The following is a 17,322-nucleotide window of genomic DNA, read 5'->3' on the forward strand; positions in this document are numbered from 1 at the left end:
AAAAATTCGGGCGATAACACGGACTGGGGCATCGCGGGACCCACTCGCTGAGTCATGCAGTGTTCGTGCTCGTGCCTGGTGCGCCGAAGTCGCATCTAGTTATGTGACTCGACTTTTTGCTCTTTCTCTTTCTCTCTCTACATCATTTTCATTCTTTACTTCTGCCGTTGGCATTCTTGAAGCTTTTCTAATCGATTTTTTCTGCCATGCTTCAAGCACTTGGAGGGACGGTCCCCCCGAACACTGACCATGTATGTTTCCTAAACCCCGCGATGAACCCCTCCATTATACCTTTGGAGCGGCATTGGCCATTTCTCGTTGTCGCGAGGCCAATCGTCTTCAGTGTGAGACCTTGGGTGAATTATTAACCAAATTATAGGCTGTTAGTGTATCGCTACCCACCTGGAGGGCCAACATCGGCTACGAAGAAGGCGAAGACTGGGTTATCAGTAAAATGGTATGCGGCTACCCCCGGTTCTTCGTGCACCCCAGCATCCAGAAACTCGCCCAAGAAATTGTTCGTCGTCACGGAAACCCAGAAACAGAAACGGCGACTCTTTTTCCCTCTGTCAAAACCGCCCTCCTTTGCCAATCGTTCATCCTCTCCAAACTGCCCGCCGAGGACGCCCGCAAAGTCCGCATCGTGAACTTTATTCCCTCCCCGCATGCCGAGGCCGGACCATCAACAGTCACTTCCTCCTTGTCAGCCGTTATATACCCGAAGGAACATGCTCCCATTTCTAAGCAAGTGTGGCAGCATTCTGGCAATGGAATTTCGAGCCGACGAGGCGAGTTTTGTCTGCGTGCTCTGGAGGACGGATTCTTGGTAGAAGAGAAGGTCCCCTCCACATCGGCCGAGTCATTGTCGCAACGGCCCTGCAAGGGACCTAGGAGATACCAGGGAAGAGGCTCCATCACTGGAATCACGCGTAGTCCTCCCGCGGAGACATCTCCCTTGGCTAACGGCGTGGAAGATGGTCGGGACTATGCTCAGTTCATTGAGGAACGCTTCGGTCGTAACCTCAGCACCATGCTTGCAAACCAAGCCAAGCTTGCCGTGAGAAAGCGCATCTCGGGTGTCCTAACTGCCAATGTCGAGCTGCCAGAGGCCCTTGAAGCGGACTCGGCTGAAGGTCGCGTTGCTGGTATCTCCGAGGACGACGTTTACCTATATCCTTCTGGGATGAGCGCCATCTTCAATGCTCATCAAACACTTCTGGCCTCTAGAGGCCAATTGAAAAGCATCTGCTATGGTTTCCCTTATACCGATACCTTGAAAATCCTACAGAAATGGGGACCCGGTTGTTTGTTCTATGGTCATGGTTCATCAGAGGACCTAGATGACCTGGAAGCGCGACTAAAGAATGGCGAACGCTTCCTTGGACTTTTCCTTGAGGCTCCCGGAAACCCTCTTTTGAGAACTCCCGACCTTATTCGCATTCGTGCTCTGGGTGACAAATACGACTTTGCCGTGGTAGTCGACGAAACCATCAGCAATTTCATCAACATCAATGTCCTTCGGTATGCGGATATTGTTGCCAGCAGTCTTACCAAGGTTTTCAGTGGTGACAGCAACGTCATGGGCGGAGGTGCAGTGCTTAACCCTCAAGGGCAGTACTACAAACTCCTGAAAGAAACTTATGATCGAAACTTTGAAGATATTTACTGGGCGGAGGATGCTGTTTTCTTGGAGCGAAACAGCCGGGACTTTGTGGCAAGAATCGACAAGATCAATCGTACCTCCGAGAACGTTACGGCCATGCTGAAGGATTCGCCACTAAGTAAGCATTTCTCGATCCTTTTTTTCTGTTATATTTCATGTCATGTTGTAATACTAATCACATCAACAGTCAAGGAAGTCCATTACCCCAAATACAGCCCGACACGACCTATTTATGATAGCCTGCGCAACCCTCACGGCGGTTATGGTGGGCTTTTCTCCGTCACTTTCCACTCAAATGCCGAGGCAATTGCATTTTACGACACCCTCGAGGTCCTGAAGGGCCCGAGTCTCGGCACAAATTTCACTCTTGCGTAAGTTTAAAATCTCTTCAAAGGATATACATCCGGTTCCGAACATACTGACTGAGTGCTGTTCTCTAGTTCCCCCTACGTTCTCCTGGCTCACTACGGTGAATTGGACTGGGTATGTAGTCTTCCACAAATATGCTTTTGTTTAATGATTCAAACTAACAAGCAATTCCTATTTCCAGGCGAAATCTTTCAATGTGGACCCTGACCTGGTTAGAATCAGCGTCGGACTCGAGGAGATATCGGACTTGCGCTCCAGGTTCAAGACTGCTCTGGACGCGGTGGAAAAGGCACGGAAATAGAGTTGTCAATCCCAAAATTATATATGCATTCAACAATATTAATCTGGCACTTCATGCCATTTCTGAGCTACTTAGTATAGAATCAGTAGGTACAGGGTATCCTACTAGAATTTGACAGAACCGAGGGAGCACAACAATGTTCCAAAATTTGCGGTTTTTCAACTTACTAGTATGTACTAGTTTGTTTATTGCTTGTATCATCATGTAATTCCAGTTACAATCAAGGGTATAATATGTACAAACATTGTTAAATATCATGTGGCGACCAAGTACTCAGAACTCGAAGCTCTTAGAAGCACGTATACTCAAGGATAGCCAGCTCCATATATTGAGTTATGTAAGGTCATCAAAGCAAAATAGCAACCAGCACCAGCAATCCTGCCGAAAATATACTAAAGGGAATCCACGAGCCTGCGCACATTGTCCACCGAAAATAATGCCATATGTGCCATATGACATTCTCATTCCCATCGAAAAAGATAGTATGGGCAACTCCCGCCGGCATTTGATCACATGGCGCCTATCATAATAAGCAATCAATACCCCGTTGCCATGTTATCTGAGTCAGACTCCAGTTCAGGTTGAACGATCAAGAGTCTCGTCAACTCCAACAGCACTAGTAGTTTGGCTTATCACGCCTCCCAGATCTCCACTGCCCGTTCTTCTTAACGCCTGGGTCATCGATTCCACATTCAGCTCCCCGCCGAAACTAGAAGACACGGGGCTCTGGGCCAGCGGCAGTGGGCTTCCAGGCCGACGCACCGCGTGATGACTTGGGGACATGTCGAGGCCTTTAAATGAAGCCTCCATGCTGGTGGGAGGTGATGTCCCCAGTGCATGGGAAGAAGCAGGTGAGCGCAGTGGCGATGGAGATCGATTCAGAGACCCTATAGTTATGGGGTTCCCAGAGATAGCAGTGCCCTGGGAAGGCTCTCGGTTGTACACAGATTCGCTCTCCGCATGCTCGGCAGCGTGTTCGGCATTGACCACGTCTGCAAACGATATGAAGCTAAGACGTCGTACATCCGTATCCAACGCACCGGACGAGGAAGACATTTCATCCGCATCTGAGTGTAGACCGGCGTGATCAATCATGCCGGAGGATGACAATGACTGCTCCGCTGTCGAGGAATTGGGGATACCCGTGGCGGGCTGATGTAGGCTATGAGTTACGATCTCAACAGAGTCAGGGTCTAATTGTTCATCGGTTATTGCAGCAGAGGATGCTTCCAAAACAGGCGGGATATAGTTCTCTGTGCGAATATGCGCGGGTATCGATGGAGATGCTTGGACGGGGATGATATCCTCCTGTACGCTGCGCTCAAATATTTGAGAAGCTGGGGAGTGAAGACGTGGCGGGACATGTGAGGAGGATCCCGGGGACGAACAAGTCCTGTATGGGTTGTTCTTTTGCCGATCGAGATTCGGGGTTCGCAGTGCTTCAGAGGAACTGATTGGTGAAATTGGTGATACGGGACCACTATGGGAAGCAGCAGATCTTGTTGCGATTGCATGCTCTCCAGATGCATCTTTCTCCACGTTTTGAAGCTGTGCCCAGGTCAAATTTGCTGGCCTGGGAGCTCGTACGCTTGTTGCTGGCTTTCCGACCAGAGGGACATTCTGATCTGCCAGTCTTGTGATATCATCTGGAATTTCCGATGGAAAAGAACCGGGTGGTGAGAACGTATTTTCTGTAGAATCGAGTGGCGAACTCGTAGGGCCCGACATGGCGGCGACGGATGTGTAGAGGGAAGAATGTCAACTTGGAGGGGATCGTCGGATTGTTGAGAACTGTAGAAACCGAGGTGTTCAAAGGGCTCTTCTAATAGACGTTGGCCATGACCATAAGCCGTCTTTGAAAGATTCAAACGCGGCCTTGACTTTGTTCAACAAGGTGAGGTGAGTGTGGTAAGGTGATATTGAGGAATAAGGGGTTTCATGATCTTCAGAAAGTAAGATGATGACATCCTTCGATGGCCAGGTGATCAACGCGGATGTCGGAGGAAGTACCGGGTACTTTTATATATAACGGTATCTCATAGTAGCTTTTAGGTACCAGGTACTTTCTGTTGGATCCCCCCCGTGACGCCATGCCCAATCTAGTCAAGCCCCTTAGTCACGTGCCATCTGGGAAAAAGTTCGGCCTCGACACGTCCTCCTGTGGAAGGTGCATCGGTCCACCGGTCGTCCCATTCCCTCCGCGTCCTCAATCCTCGATCCTAATCAACCTGGACATCAATTCTTACACCTCCGCTCTTTCTACCAGATATTCGACATCTGCGCTACCACAATAATGGCGGCCTCGATCACAATGCCCAAGCGGCCCTTCTTGACGCTACCCTTTCTGCTTCCCTCATTGACAGAATCTCTCTCCATTGGTGCCGTGCGCCACCAATCCTCATATCGCCGCACCAAGCAACGGCTTCGCGTCAAGCCGGATGCATCTTTCGGCCCATCTCAACAGGGTCGTGACCAAATCATCTACAACCCACCCTCCAGCGCCCCGTCGGTCTACCACACACCCAGCAAGTTCCTGCCTGTCAATGATGTCCGACGTGCCATGCGGCCAGCGAATGCTGCTACAGCTACTACCGATGTCAACGAACTGCCCAGCGTGTACAAGACCGAGCCGGAAAGGAAATACCACCTAACACCCGAGGATGTCGAGGAGATCCGCAAGCTCCGATTGAACGACCCGATGACCTGGAGCCGGTACAGTCTGGCTAAGAAGTTTGAGTGCTCGCCGCTCTTCATTGCGAAGGTCTGTGGAGCTAGTCCCGAGAAGAAGGCGATCCAGAAGCAGGTCCTGGAAGCTGTACAATCACGATGGGGTCCGAAGCGACGGATGGCCAGGGAAGACCGGAAGTTGCGTCGGGAGGCTTGGGGACGCGATGAATAAACGATTGGCCAATGGTTTTGCGCTTATCGTCGGTTTCATTTGGATTAAGAGTCGGAATTGGGTCCTTGGGGAGGTGGGTGGCATGAGGACCTGGGGATACCATGCGTAACCCCTGTATAAAACGACATGTATTCTAAGCTAGCATCTGTTCTATTCCCAGATTTATTCATATCAATTGTATCAAATAACCTTGATTGCTGAAAGAGAAGAAAAAGAGGTAGAAGAAGAGGAGGGAGGAAAAAAAAACAATACCACACAACCACCATCGACCACAAGCGTAGAAGTGGAGTGGGTCGCCTGTCAATTAATTCGTGGACTCCGAGGCCACCTGCACGGCACACCGGATAGCAAGTGTCAAAACAGAGATAGTGTAAAATTGGGAGGCAAGACCTCCTTTTCCACGATTGTAGATCTAATGTAGTACTCTTTAGGGGTGCAATTTATATAAATAGCGCATGGGCCGCTCTGTGCACTGCTTTTTCTGCCTGCTGCGAACCTTGGTATCATCATTGCTGTGATAGGCGGCTACAGCCGGGGTTTCCAACTGGGTACAACACCGCCGCAGGGCTAATTACGTGATAAGACTCTTCTGCAGTGCCACAGGGTGCCCTTCTGCAATGCCCCTCCTTCCCCTCCGTCGTCTCCCCTCGCTCGCAAAACCTGGGCAATCGCTTCTTTCCCGGTTCTCTCCTCGTCCATACGTTCCTGTTCCTCGCCGCTTTTTCTACGGACATATCAGCGACACCAAAATGGCGCCTTCACTGGAACCCTTCTTCAAGCAGTATGTTATAGCCTCTGCTCACCGGGCTCAAAGAGAAAAACTAACAGGCGTCTACCTCCAGGGTCGACGACTCGTCGGAGAACTTCATCGATCGTATGTGCCTGGTCAATCAAGCTTCGTGCGGGGTTTGCCGCCGAACTGCGAAGCTTGTTGGATCGAGTGTGTAGCTAACAAAATACCTCTAGGTCTGCGAAAGGCGGTTGCGATTCCCTCCGTCTCGGCGCAAGATGAGAACCGCCCTGATGTTGTCAGAGTGAGTCGATCAAACTCTCATTTCCGTTCAGGTTATGCAAGGCTAACCTAATATTGTCCCCTCAAAGATGGCCCAGTTCCTAGCCGATGAACTCACTGCTCTCGGAGCCGAGGTTGAGCAAAGACCTCTGGGCAAGCAGCCTGGCAAGGAGCACCTCGAGCTGCCTCCTGTTGTCGTTGCGCGCTACGGAAACGACCCCAACAAGCGGACCATCCTGGTTTATGGTCACTACGATGTGCAGCCGGCTCTGAAGGAGGATGGCTGGGCCACCGAGCCTTTCGAGCTGACCATCGATGACAAGGATCGCATGTATGGACGTGGTTCCACTGATGACAAGGGTCCCGTTCTCGGCTGGCTCAACGTTATCGAAGCTCACAAGAAGGCCGGCGTTGATTTCCCCGTTAACCTGCTCTGCTGTTTCGAGGGGATGGAGGAGTACGGCTCCGAGGGTCTGGATGATTTCATCCAGGCTGAGAGCAAGAAGTACTTCAAGGATGCTGATGCTGTCTGCATTTCTGATAACTACTGGCTCGGCACTGAGAAGCCTTGCCTGACCTACGGTCTTCGCGGCTGCAACTACTACTCCATCAGCATCTCGGGCCCTGCCCAAGATCTTCACAGTGGTGTCTTCGGTGGCTCTGCCCACGAGCCCATGACTGATCTTGTGAATGTTCTGTCAAAGCTTGTTGATGCTCAGGGTAACATTCTCATCCCCGGCATTGCGGAGCTTGTCGCTCCCGTCACTGAGGAGGAGAAGGCTCTTTACCCCGACATTAGCTACACCATGGAGAACCTTCACGAATCTCTGGGTGCCGAGACCGGCATCCACGCAACAAAGGAGCGAACCCTCATGGCCCGTTGGAGGTTCCCTTCCCTGTCGATCCACGGTGTCGAGGGTGCTTACTCTGCCCCCGGTGCCAAGACCGTCATCCCAGCCAAGGTTATTGGCAAGTTCTCCATCCGAACTGTGCCTAACATGGAGAGCGCCGATGTGAACAAGCTGGTCTTCGACTACATCAAGGCTGAATTCGCCAAGCTTAACAGCAAGAACACTCTCGACGTTTGGCTGCAGCACGACGGCAAGTGGTGGGTTGCCAGCCCTAAGCACGGCAACTTCAGCGCTGCCAGCAAGGCTGTGAAGCAAGTCTTTGGCGTCGAGCCCGATATGACCCGTGAGGGTGGAAGGTAAGCCTAAGCCCATTTCAATTTTCGTTATTTTATTTTCCACACAAGTGGAACACTGCTGACCGTATCAACAGTATTCCCGTGACTTTGACCTTCGAGCAAGCCACCGGAAAGAATGTTCTCCTTCTTCCCATGGGCAGCTCCACCGACGCTGCTCACTCCATCAACGAGAAGCTTGACCGCAGGAACTACATTGAGGGAACCAAGTTGCTCGGCGCTTATCTGCACTATGTCGCCGAGGAGCCCACCCTATAAAAATGTACTGAGGCCCTCTAGTAGTGTACCCGTTGGAACGAAATGAACAATCGAAATGGTTCAATCGAAACATTGGTGTCTTGGTCCTTGGCCAGGGAATTTAGTTGTAGCATATATATTAATCAAATGCTGGATCGAATCCTGAATCAAATGATTTCCTCAATGTGAACGCCACTGTAATGTAGATGAGTTCACTACTGATTGAAGTAAACTTGAATTCCCAGGGCCGCGGCTAGGGTTGGGGACCCCGCCTTATCAGTGACTATCCCGCTTACCTAAGCATCCGCTGACGCGAAAATGCGCGCCGACGCGATTGCTCTGTGCTTGTGCTACCTGTCAATCAAACAGACATTTGTGACCATGGGCACATCTTTCGTCGCGCGTATTTGATTCCGGCACATACATTACGAGAATGCCGTCTTTCAAACGCGTGCAGGTCTCTCAGGATCCTGACGACCCGAGCGACGATGACTCTGCAAGTGCTGCATCAGGGTCGTCCCCTCCCCCTTCGGTACGTCACGAACAAAGCCAAAAACAAGATCAAGCATATTCTGATATTTGGAGTAGAGGAAACGACCTCGGACTTCGGCAACGCCAGCCTCCTACGAATCAAGCGATCAGGAAAACAGCACCAATCTCGATGATGAGCCTATTGAAAACGAAGAGGACTTGGAATTCCGCCAAACGCAAATCATCCAAGAGAAATACGCCCACGTGACCGAGGAACCCAACAAGCCCGCCGATCAAGGTATTCTAGAAATGGTCGAGTGCTACAATTTTATGTGTCATGATCATTTCAGCGTGGAACTTGGGCCTCTGATCAACTTCATTGTCGGAAAGAATGGCAGTGGCAAGAGCGCCATATTGACCGCGATTACGCTTTGTCTAGGAGGCAAGGCCTCTGCAACTCAACGCGGAGGAAATTTGAAGAGTTTTATCAAGCAGGGAAAGGAGAATGCTACGATCATTGTGCACCTCAAAAACCAGAAAGAAGGTGCCTACATGGCAGACGACTACGGGGAAAAGATCATCGTTGAGCGCCATTTCTCGAGAAGTGGAGCGAGCAGTTTCAAGATCAAATCGGCGAATGGTCGAATTGTTTCAAACAAGAAGGCAGAACTCGATGCCATCACCGACTACTTCTCTTTACAAATCGACAATCCGATGAATGTTCTTTCGCAAGATTCAGCTCGACAATTTCTTAGCACCTCGAGCCCGGCGGATAAGTACAAATTTTTCGTCAAGGGCGTGCAGCTGGAACAATTGGATCGAGACTACCGGCTGATTGAAGAGTCGATTGATCAGGTTGAGGAAAAATTGCGATCCAAGGCGGAAGATATTCGTGTTCTGGAAAATCGAAGCAATGCTGCTAAGAGGAAACTGGAAATCTCGGATCAACAGGCTTCCTTGAGAGATCGCAGGAAGAATATTCGAGCACAGATGGCCTGGGCTCAGGTCGAGGACCAAGAAAGGGTTGGTAGTGGCCGGTTCGTCTCTTGATTATGACTAACAGATTATCAGGCCCGAGATGCTTTTAGTGAAGATTTTACAAAAGCTGAGGAAGAGATATTGAATGCGGAGGAAGAACTCGAAGAATTTGATGAGAAGTTCCGAGCGAATGAGGCTGAATCAGAAACGGCTGCGGAATGTGCGTACCGGGCTGACAAGGCACTTGAGGATGCTCGCGGCGAGCGAGAAACGATCCAAGAGTCGCATGACGCCAAAATGAAAGAGCGTGCTGAGCTTCAGGTATGCATCGTATCCCTTCGTATTTTCCATCGGGGGGAGAACAAAATTGTCTAACTCAGAGCAGGCCCAACAACGTCAGATTCGAGAATATGCCAAAGCCGCCGAGTCTCGTATGAACGAGGCGCAAAGTAATATTGACGATGAAAACCGCCGTCTTGCCGAAATGAATGACGGGAGTTATGCTCGGAAACAAGAGGAGTGTGAGCAAGCTGGCAGGGATGCTACTGAAGCCAAGGAAAAACTCGAACAGCACAATGAAGGCGAAAGCGCACTAAAAGCCAATATCGCAAAGGCTGAAAAAGAAGAACATGCTGCAAAGGCTAACTACGACAACAAAAAGAATGATGTCCAACAAGCCGAGAATCGCTTACATTCACTGAGGCGGGAAGATGGGCAGAGACGCAATGGATTTCATGATAAAATGCCATCACTTTTACGTGCCATCGAAAAGGAGAATAGCTTTTCTTCACGCCCAATAGGCCCGATGGGCCACCATGTTACTCTGCTCAAACAAAAATGGGCATCCATCCTCGAGGTGACACTCGGCGGTACCCTCAGCGCGTTTCTTGTCTCCTCGAAAGGCGACATGAACATTCTCTCGGGCCTAATGCGTCAAGTCAATTGGTGGGTAGCAGACTCCTGTCATCGATTGAACCAAATCATCTCTAACAGTCAATGCAGCGTGTGCCCAATTTTCATCGGGAGTGGCGGTAATCTCGATACGTCTGGCAAGGAACCAGACCAGCAATTTGATACGTTTTTGCGAGTACTTGAGGTAAGACGATCCAGTCCGCCATATGAATTTAACTGACCCGTCCAGATCGACAACCCCATGGTCCGACGCCAATTGATCATTAACCACGGTATCGAACAATGTGTGTTGATTGAAGATTTGAAGGAAGCATCATCGACTTTATTCTTCGGTCGCGAGCGCCCAAGAAACGTGAGGCGCTGCTACAGTATCAACGCAGACGATAGACGTCGGGGTATGATGCTCTCATACAATCAGTTCGGCGATCCCAACCAAAGCCCAGTCTATCCCTATAATGGCCATCCTCGAATGAAATCCGACCTCGCGGCACAAGTCAGGTAAGATTATCCATGTACTGTTCACATTGACGGGGCTCTAACACATTGTTCCTATCTTTAGCTCCCAGCGTGAACTCGTACAGGACCTCAAACGCCAAGCCCACGAATCGGAGAATGCCTTGCAGTCCGCTCGCTCCCACTTAAAAACCTGCCAGCAAGCGCTGAATCGCCACGGCCGAGAGTCGCAAGGGCTGAAGATTTCGATGCAGAAAATGGAGGACCATTTCGAGACACTGAGAGAGGCACTCGAGAAGGAGAATGCAACAGAAGACGGGCGACTTGATGCCTTGCGGGCAGCATTCAAAGAGGCCGAAGAGGATAAAGAAGTCCAGGAGGGATCTTACCATGACAGTGTCCAGGCAATGAACGACATGATTCAATCTCTGAAAGAAATCAGACGAAAACTAGCGGCGAAGGACCAAAGCATCAGCGAGCTGGTCGAAAGGTCTCACGTGGCTTCGAGTGAACAGTCACTGGTGGCGGGCAAACGTCGCGAACTTTTCAATGAGAAAAAATGTTGCTGTCGCGGATATCGAAAGACAGAAGCATCACAGAGACGAAATTCAGGAAAGGCTAGAGCATGCAAAGGCTCGTGTTCTTGAGTGGTGTGGGAAGGCCGAACAGGTCTCCCCCCCGCGTCGCAATTGATGAAGGCGAGACAACTCTCAGTCTGGACCACAAGCTTTCCAAATTGAACAGAGACTTGGATCGCTACGCTCAACAGTATGTGCTCTCTTCTGCTCTGCTCTTACTTTGTGACTTTGACTTCGTACTAACTTCCTCCAGGCTCGGTGGCTCACGGGATGAGATTGCCGCAGAGGCTGGCCGGGCAGAGACAGCCTATGTACGAGCGAAGGATCAGGTCGAAGAGCTAAGTACAATTTCTCAGGTACGCTCTTCTTTTTCAATTCTTAAATTACCATCTCGCAATGCGATTCCGCTAACAACAAGCAGCTCTTCAAGGTTACCCTCCACAATCGTAAGAAACGATGGGAGATTTTCAGAGCGCACATTTCCTCTCGCGCCAAGGCACAGTTTACATATCTTCTCAGTGAGAGAAGTTTCCGTGGTCAGCTCCTTACTGACCACACCAACAAGATTCTGGACCTACAGGTGAGTTACATTACTTACACTCTTACGCTTCAGTCATATACGTACAGACTCTAATGCCCTCCCTCCCCATTTAGGTGGAACCCGATATCACCAAGGACGACAAAACTGGCCGCGGTGCCAAAACACTATCCGGTGGCGAGAAGTCCTTCTCGCAAATATGTCTGCTACTCGCCCTGTGGGAAGCCATGGGATCGCCCATCCGATGTCTTGACGAGTTGTATGTATACCCTCCAGGGCAATTATGCTGTTTTATTTTATCTGTACTAATTTTCACGCCCGCAGCGATGTATACATGGACCACATCAATCGAAGAATGGCCATCGACATGCTAGTAAGTGCATCTGAAACAAAAAGATTCTTGTTCGTCCAGCTTACTGACCTTTTTTTGTAAGATGTCCGCTGCTCGACGCTCTATTGGACGGCAGTTCATTTTGATCACTCCAGGAACTAAAACAGATATCAGGATTGCTCCTGATGTGAGGGTAAAGGAGCTGGCTGAACCTGAACGTGGCCAAACTGCTTTGACGTTCCAAGGTTGATAAAAACATGCTTGATATTGGTGTCTTTTCTCCTGTGTCCCATGTCAGAACTTTTTTACTTTGATAGATTAGCCCAGAATCTTTTATTTAATACCAATACCCACTTCTACCATTCTTCCACGTGAAATACATACCCTTTTGTCATTCATCATCATATCATAAGATGTAAACAATGTAATGACTCTTGATACACTTGGTGACTATCTTGAACAGTGATATGCGCGCCAGTGCAAGCTGTAACGCAAATCACTCAACCCACATCTCTGTCAGAACAGACTTCTTTGATCTCTTCTGACTCTGCTTGCTCATTTTCTCTCCCTCCCGAACTGTTTATAATTTACCTATCTCCGAAGCCGTTCCCCGTACCGTGGTACTAATTGCCCGCAGTCCGACCAATACGCCGATGCTTTCACGTGACCCGGGCGGCACCATCATGCCGTCCGCCGCACCCTGGACACACCTCTCTGGCTTCCACTCCTACGAATCCCTTCATACCTTCACCCTCTCAACCTTTTCCTCCATCATACCTGCACTCTAACGTTGCTGGGAAAGCTCATCTCCAATCTGATCTTTCACGATAACCCATTTCGACATACGACTTGACGGCTTCAACCCGAAATCTCACAAATTTGAAGCACCGCGGGGACCCGACGATTCACCGATTTCTCTCACTTCTCAAAAGTAGTATCGGACTCGTTTACAAGCCCTGATCATTCTCCCTGGTCTACTCCCCTCCGCCTTTACCCACACGACCTCTTAACTCCAATTGTGGGAGACGACGAGTTTTAGCTTCACGCCAACGCACTGGGGAAATCCTACAAGCCCCTCCCCGCGCGACCTCTTGAAATTTGTCATTTCACGCATTTTTCTCACTTTTGGTCTCTTACGCCCTTCGCCGATTTCTACCCTTTCGACTCCTCTCCCCATCTCTTTAATACCCTACCTTCACCATGGCCGACGCCCTTGCCTCACAACTCAGCAACACCAAGCTCGGGTAAGATGATGATTTTCATTGAATAGTATTCAAGCGACCTAACTTGGTTATCAGAGACGGAAACACAGACCAAAGACTCCAGGATACGTTGAAGCTACCACCTAAAGATGCTCGCCCCCAAACTGAAGTTAGTGCATCGCCGTGAATTCGTCCCTTCTAGTTCAAGAATAGCACTGATTGAATTTCCAGGATGTCACTGCTACTAAGGGCCTGGAATTTGAAGACTTCTACATCAAGCGAGAGCTGATGATGGGAATCTTCGAGGCCGGATTTGAAAAGCCATCCCCCATTCAAGAAGAGACGATACCCGTTGCTCTTACAGGGCGAGATATCCTGGCCCGAGCCAAGAACGGTACCGGCAAGACCGCTGCCTTCGTCATCCCCACTCTAGAACGCATTAACCCCAAGAACACCAAAACCCAAGCCTTGATCCTGGTGCCTACCAGAGAGTTAGCCCTTCAGACTTCGCAAGTCTGTAAGACACTCGGAAAACACTTAGGTATCAATGTCATGGTTACCACCGGTGGAACCGGGCTCATGGACGATATCATTCGTTTGAACGATGCCGTTCACATTCTTGTCGGCACTCCCGGTCGAGTTCTGGACCTGGCCAGCAAGGGTGTCGCTGATTTATCCGAATGCCCCACCTTCGTCATGGATGAAGCTGACAAGCTTCTATCCCCCGAGTTCACTCCTGTTATCGAACAGTTGATGTCCTTCCATCCCAAGGACCGTCAGGTCATGCTCTTCAGTGCTACATTCCCCATGATTGTCAAGCACTTCAAGGACAAGCACATGCGCAACCCCTACGAGATCAACCTGATGGACGAACTGACTCTGCGTGGTATCACTCAGTTCTATGCTTTTGTCGAAGAAAAGCAGAAGGTTCACTGCCTCAACACTCTCTTCTCGAAGCTCCAGATTAATCAGTCCATCATTTTCTGCAATTCCACAAACCGTGTGGAGTTGCTAGCGAAGAAGATCACTGAGTTGGGCTACTCTTGCTTCTATTCGCACGCTCGCATGCTTCAACAACACCGTAACCGCGTGTTCCATGACTTCCGCAATGGCGTGTGCCGCAACCTCGTTTGCTCGGATCTGCTGACCCGAGGTATCGATATTCAAGCGGTCAACGTCGTCATCAATTTTGATTTCCCCAAGAATGCGGAGACCTATCTGCACCGTATTGGTCGTTCTGGTCGTTTCGGTCACCTTGGTCTCGCTATTAACTTGATCAACTGGGAAGACCGTTTCAACCTGTACAAGATTGAGCAGGAGCTGGGTACCGAAATCCAACCTATTCCCCAAAACATCGACAAGAAGCTCTACGTCTATGACTCGCCCGAAAACATCCCGCGCCCCATCTCCAACCCGGCCCAGCCTATGATCACCCCGGGACCTCACCACCCAAACAATGGTGATCGTCAACCACGTCGCCAAAACCACCACAATGCCAATGGTGGACAATACGTCAACAACAATACCCGAGGCCGTGGGTTCTACCGTGGCAGCCGTGGCAGCGGCCATGGGCAAGGCCCTCGTCGCGGTGGCCCGAGTGATCCGAACAAGGTTGGCTTTGCTCCTAGCCAAATCGGACCCAAGCCCCCGGCGCCTATCTCTTAAACGACTATCGGTCTTTTGGACGAGTGTCATCAGGGTCCATACTGCCTCGAAAACTGAAATCTACCGCCAAAATTCCCTGTTGATCAATCTATGTTCCTGTCCGCTTATTCACCTGCTATCTTTCCTGTTTTGTGTCCCGTTATGCCTTTTCCCTCGCCACGGCTTTATCGTCCAAAAGCCCTTCAACCTTCCCCCACAATACCTTCTTCCCCAAGGCAGAGTACTGCATGGCTTCTGTCACATTTACTCTCGTCACGATGATACGGATTCTGGTATGACATGTGTATCATAATTTCCCCTGTTCTCCCTTTCATGGTTCCGTTCTTTCGACTCTCAATGGCCCATGTTTTCGCGTTGGGGAGGTTTTCTTCTGATCTGAAATGGTGCATTTTCTGGTGCCGTACGAGACCTGCACTTATCATCATATGCTGCGAGGTGTACATATGCTCGGTCGCTTGGTCCTCTTTGAAGGATCGCGGAGCAGCAGGCGTTTTTTCTGTGATCTTTTCGGTTGAGTTGAGGCGTTCTTGTGGAGTCGTCAAAGCCACCTTGGTGTGGCTTTCGGATTGATTTCTTTCTAAATCGTGTTCCCAGTTCCAACAGAACCCAGGGAGCACGATTCGATTCCCCTTTGTTCACGACATTCGAAACCCCCCGGGCCATTCTACTGCACTCCAACTCCACTTCTCACATACGACGACTCTAGCCCGGCCTATGCCATCTACCTTTTTTCAGGTACTTCAACTTCAACCTCATCTTGATGCATCACTGATCGATCTCACCCTATGAGTTTCGACGCAAGCGTCTTCCCCCTTCCCCCTTCCCCCTTCCCTCTTCCCCCTGGGAAAAAAAAACAAAAAAAGAAAAAAGAAATTTGGAGGAGCGCGAGATACTAGGTACTAGAATTAGCATCTTGCGAATTGACAATTTTCCTCCGATGTTTGCACTGGTGTAGTCCGACCTCGGAGTAATCGTTTACTACCGTAGTGCATTTTAGTATGGAGAACTGCGCACGGTGGGTCTCCGGAAGACCGTAAATGCGTGATCTACGAAACCCGAGGTTCAACATACACATCCTCCCTCATCTCCTCCACCTCCAAATATGGCCACGGCAAACAAGGACCAGAAGGCGAAGGTTTGTTCCTGCCCATAGACGCGACCCTTACGAATTGACGCTAATGAATCAACCCCACAGCCCAGCGCCTTGCGCTCCATTCTCGCGGGTTCCTCTGCCGGAGCCGTGGAGATCGGTTAGTAGCCCACCGCACCCGCATGTGTCACAAACCCGGGGCATGAATGAGCTAACATTGAACTTTCTCTCTTTCTAGCTATTACTTATCCTGCCGAGTGTATGGTCCCGATTCCAATCCAATTCCTACTCTTCTCCCCCGACTCCCCGGAACTAATTAGCGCCCGCAGTCGCAAAGACCCGCACACAACTCAATCGCCGCCTCGCCGAGGGTCAGAAACTCCCATGGCCGCCATTTGGCAAGCAATGGTATGCAGGCTGTACAACATTGATCATTGGAAACTCGCTCAAGGCCGGAATTCGTGCGTATATCCTCTTTTGGTAGTGTGGGGTGGATTGGGGTGGATTTTGTCACAAATGCCGTTCAGTGTACTGACTGCGGAGTCTGTCTGATATAGGATTCGTCGCCTTCGACGCTATCAAGGCAACCCTCCAGGATGAGAACGGGAAGATCTCCGGCCCCAGGACCGTTGTTGCTGGCTTCGGTGCTGGCTTCACCGAGTCGCTTTTCGCTGTCACTCCTTTCGAAAGTATTAAGACCCAGCTGATTGACGACCGCAAGGCCGAGAAACCTCGCATGCGCGGTTTCCTCCACGGTAGCAAGATCATCTGGCAGGAACGAGGTATCAAGGGTTTCTTCCAGGGCTTTGTACCGACTACGGCCAGACAGGCTGCCAATTCGGCGACTAGATTCACGGCCTACACCACTTTGAAGCAATTTGCCGAGGGCTATGTTGCGCCCGGTGAGAAGCTGGGGACGATGAGTACCTTTGCCATTGGTGGTATTGCTGGTATTATCACTGTGTATGTTTTATGTTGGCTGCGCTGGCTGCGCTGGCTGCTTGTGGAATGAAACTTGCAGAATCAATGACTAACGGGATATCAACAGCTACATTACCCAGCCATTGGATACGGTGAAGACAAGGATGCAATCCCTCGAAGCTAGCAAGAACTACAAGAACAGCTTCGTATGTGCCGCGAGAATTTTCAAGGATGAAGGCGTCTTGACCTTCTGGTCTGGAGCCGTGCCACGGCTGGCCCGTTTGATTCTAAGTGGTGGAATTGTGTTTACTATGTATGTGTTGTCCCTCGATCCGACATCGGCAATTTTGAAGGTGCTAATGCTAACAACTTGAAGGTATGAGAAGTCTATGGAGTTGCTGGATATCGCGGATCCGGAGCGAAAGTATCTTTGAGCGATAATAGATAGGCATAGGCGTCAGTTTTACTTTGCAAGAGTCGAGTCCTCGTGAGAGTGTG

The 17,322-nt window shown here is 50.2% G+C and overlaps 7 protein-coding genes across 7 annotated transcripts; 6 read left to right on the plus strand and 1 right to left on the minus strand.

Annotated features, from left to right (window-relative positions):
• Nucleotides 1-206: 206 nt before the first annotated feature.
• On the plus strand, nt 207-2,333 carry N7481_012716 (cystathionine gamma-synthase; the record flags this gene model as incomplete). Its single annotated transcript, XM_057271935.1, has 5 exons — nt 207-251; nt 380-1,781; nt 1,851-2,034; nt 2,104-2,146; nt 2,214-2,333. 5 exons carry the CDS (start codon nt 207-209, stop codon nt 2,331-2,333), a joined length of 1,794 nt encoding a protein of 597 aa, XP_057116123.1.
• Nucleotides 2,334-2,909: 576 nt separating this feature from the next.
• N7481_012717 (uncharacterized protein) lies at nt 2,910-4,061 on the minus strand (the record flags this gene model as incomplete). Its single annotated transcript, XM_057271936.1, has 1 exon — nt 2,910-4,061. One exon carries the CDS (start codon nt 4,059-4,061, stop codon nt 2,910-2,912), a length of 1,152 nt encoding a protein of 383 aa, XP_057116124.1.
• A 565-nt stretch (nt 4,062-4,626) lies between these two features.
• On the plus strand, nt 4,627-5,232 carry N7481_012718 (mitochondrial 54S ribosomal protein mL58; the record flags this gene model as incomplete). Its single annotated transcript, XM_057271937.1, has 1 exon — nt 4,627-5,232. One exon carries the CDS (start codon nt 4,627-4,629, stop codon nt 5,230-5,232), a length of 606 nt encoding a protein of 201 aa, XP_057116125.1.
• A 617-nt stretch (nt 5,233-5,849) lies between these two features.
• Nucleotides 5,850-7,706, plus strand: N7481_012719 (M20 family dipeptidase; the record flags this gene model as incomplete). The annotated part of the gene is made up of 5 exons (XM_057271938.1): nt 5,850-6,013; nt 6,075-6,106; nt 6,199-6,266; nt 6,334-7,451; nt 7,526-7,706. 5 exons carry the CDS (start codon nt 5,850-5,852, stop codon nt 7,704-7,706), a joined length of 1,563 nt encoding a protein of 520 aa, XP_057116126.1.
• A 412-nt stretch (nt 7,707-8,118) lies between these two features.
• Nucleotides 8,119-12,196, plus strand: N7481_012720 (DNA repair protein SMC6; the record flags this gene model as incomplete). Its single annotated transcript, XM_057271939.1, is given in 13 exon segments — nt 8,119-8,217; nt 8,274-9,179; nt 9,228-9,455; nt 9,520-10,079; nt 10,137-10,230; nt 10,276-10,544; nt 10,606-11,136; nt 11,148-11,267; nt 11,331-11,433; nt 11,499-11,657; nt 11,732-11,874; nt 11,940-11,988; nt 12,050-12,196. The coding sequence occupies 13 exon segments, from the start codon at nt 8,119-8,121 to the stop codon at nt 12,194-12,196; spliced, it is 3,408 nt and encodes a 1,135-aa protein (XP_057116127.1).
• Nucleotides 12,197-13,146: 950 nt separating this feature from the next.
• dhh1 (DExD/H-box ATP-dependent RNA helicase DHH1) lies at nt 13,147-14,813 on the plus strand (the record flags this gene model as incomplete). The annotated part of the gene is made up of 3 exons (XM_057271940.1): nt 13,147-13,190; nt 13,245-13,317; nt 13,380-14,813. 3 exons carry the CDS (start codon nt 13,147-13,149, stop codon nt 14,811-14,813), a joined length of 1,551 nt encoding a protein of 516 aa, XP_057116128.1.
• A 1,102-nt stretch (nt 14,814-15,915) lies between these two features.
• On the plus strand, nt 15,916-17,258 carry N7481_012722 (putative mitochondrial tricarboxylate transporter (Ctp); the record flags this gene model as incomplete). The annotated part of the gene is made up of 7 exons (XM_057271941.1): nt 15,916-15,948; nt 16,009-16,063; nt 16,142-16,162; nt 16,233-16,364; nt 16,461-16,866; nt 16,952-17,137; nt 17,201-17,258. 7 exons carry the CDS (start codon nt 15,916-15,918, stop codon nt 17,256-17,258), a joined length of 891 nt encoding a protein of 296 aa, XP_057116129.1.
• Nucleotides 17,259-17,322: the final 64 nt, after the last annotated feature.

The sequence above is a fragment of the Penicillium waksmanii genome (assembly GCF_028829765.1).
Source record: "Penicillium waksmanii strain IBT 27052 chromosome Unknown utg000010l:1.0-3698451.0:1.0-3701458.0, whole genome shotgun sequence".
Classification (NCBI taxonomy): Eukaryota; Fungi; Ascomycota; class Eurotiomycetes; order Eurotiales; family Aspergillaceae; genus Penicillium; species Penicillium waksmanii.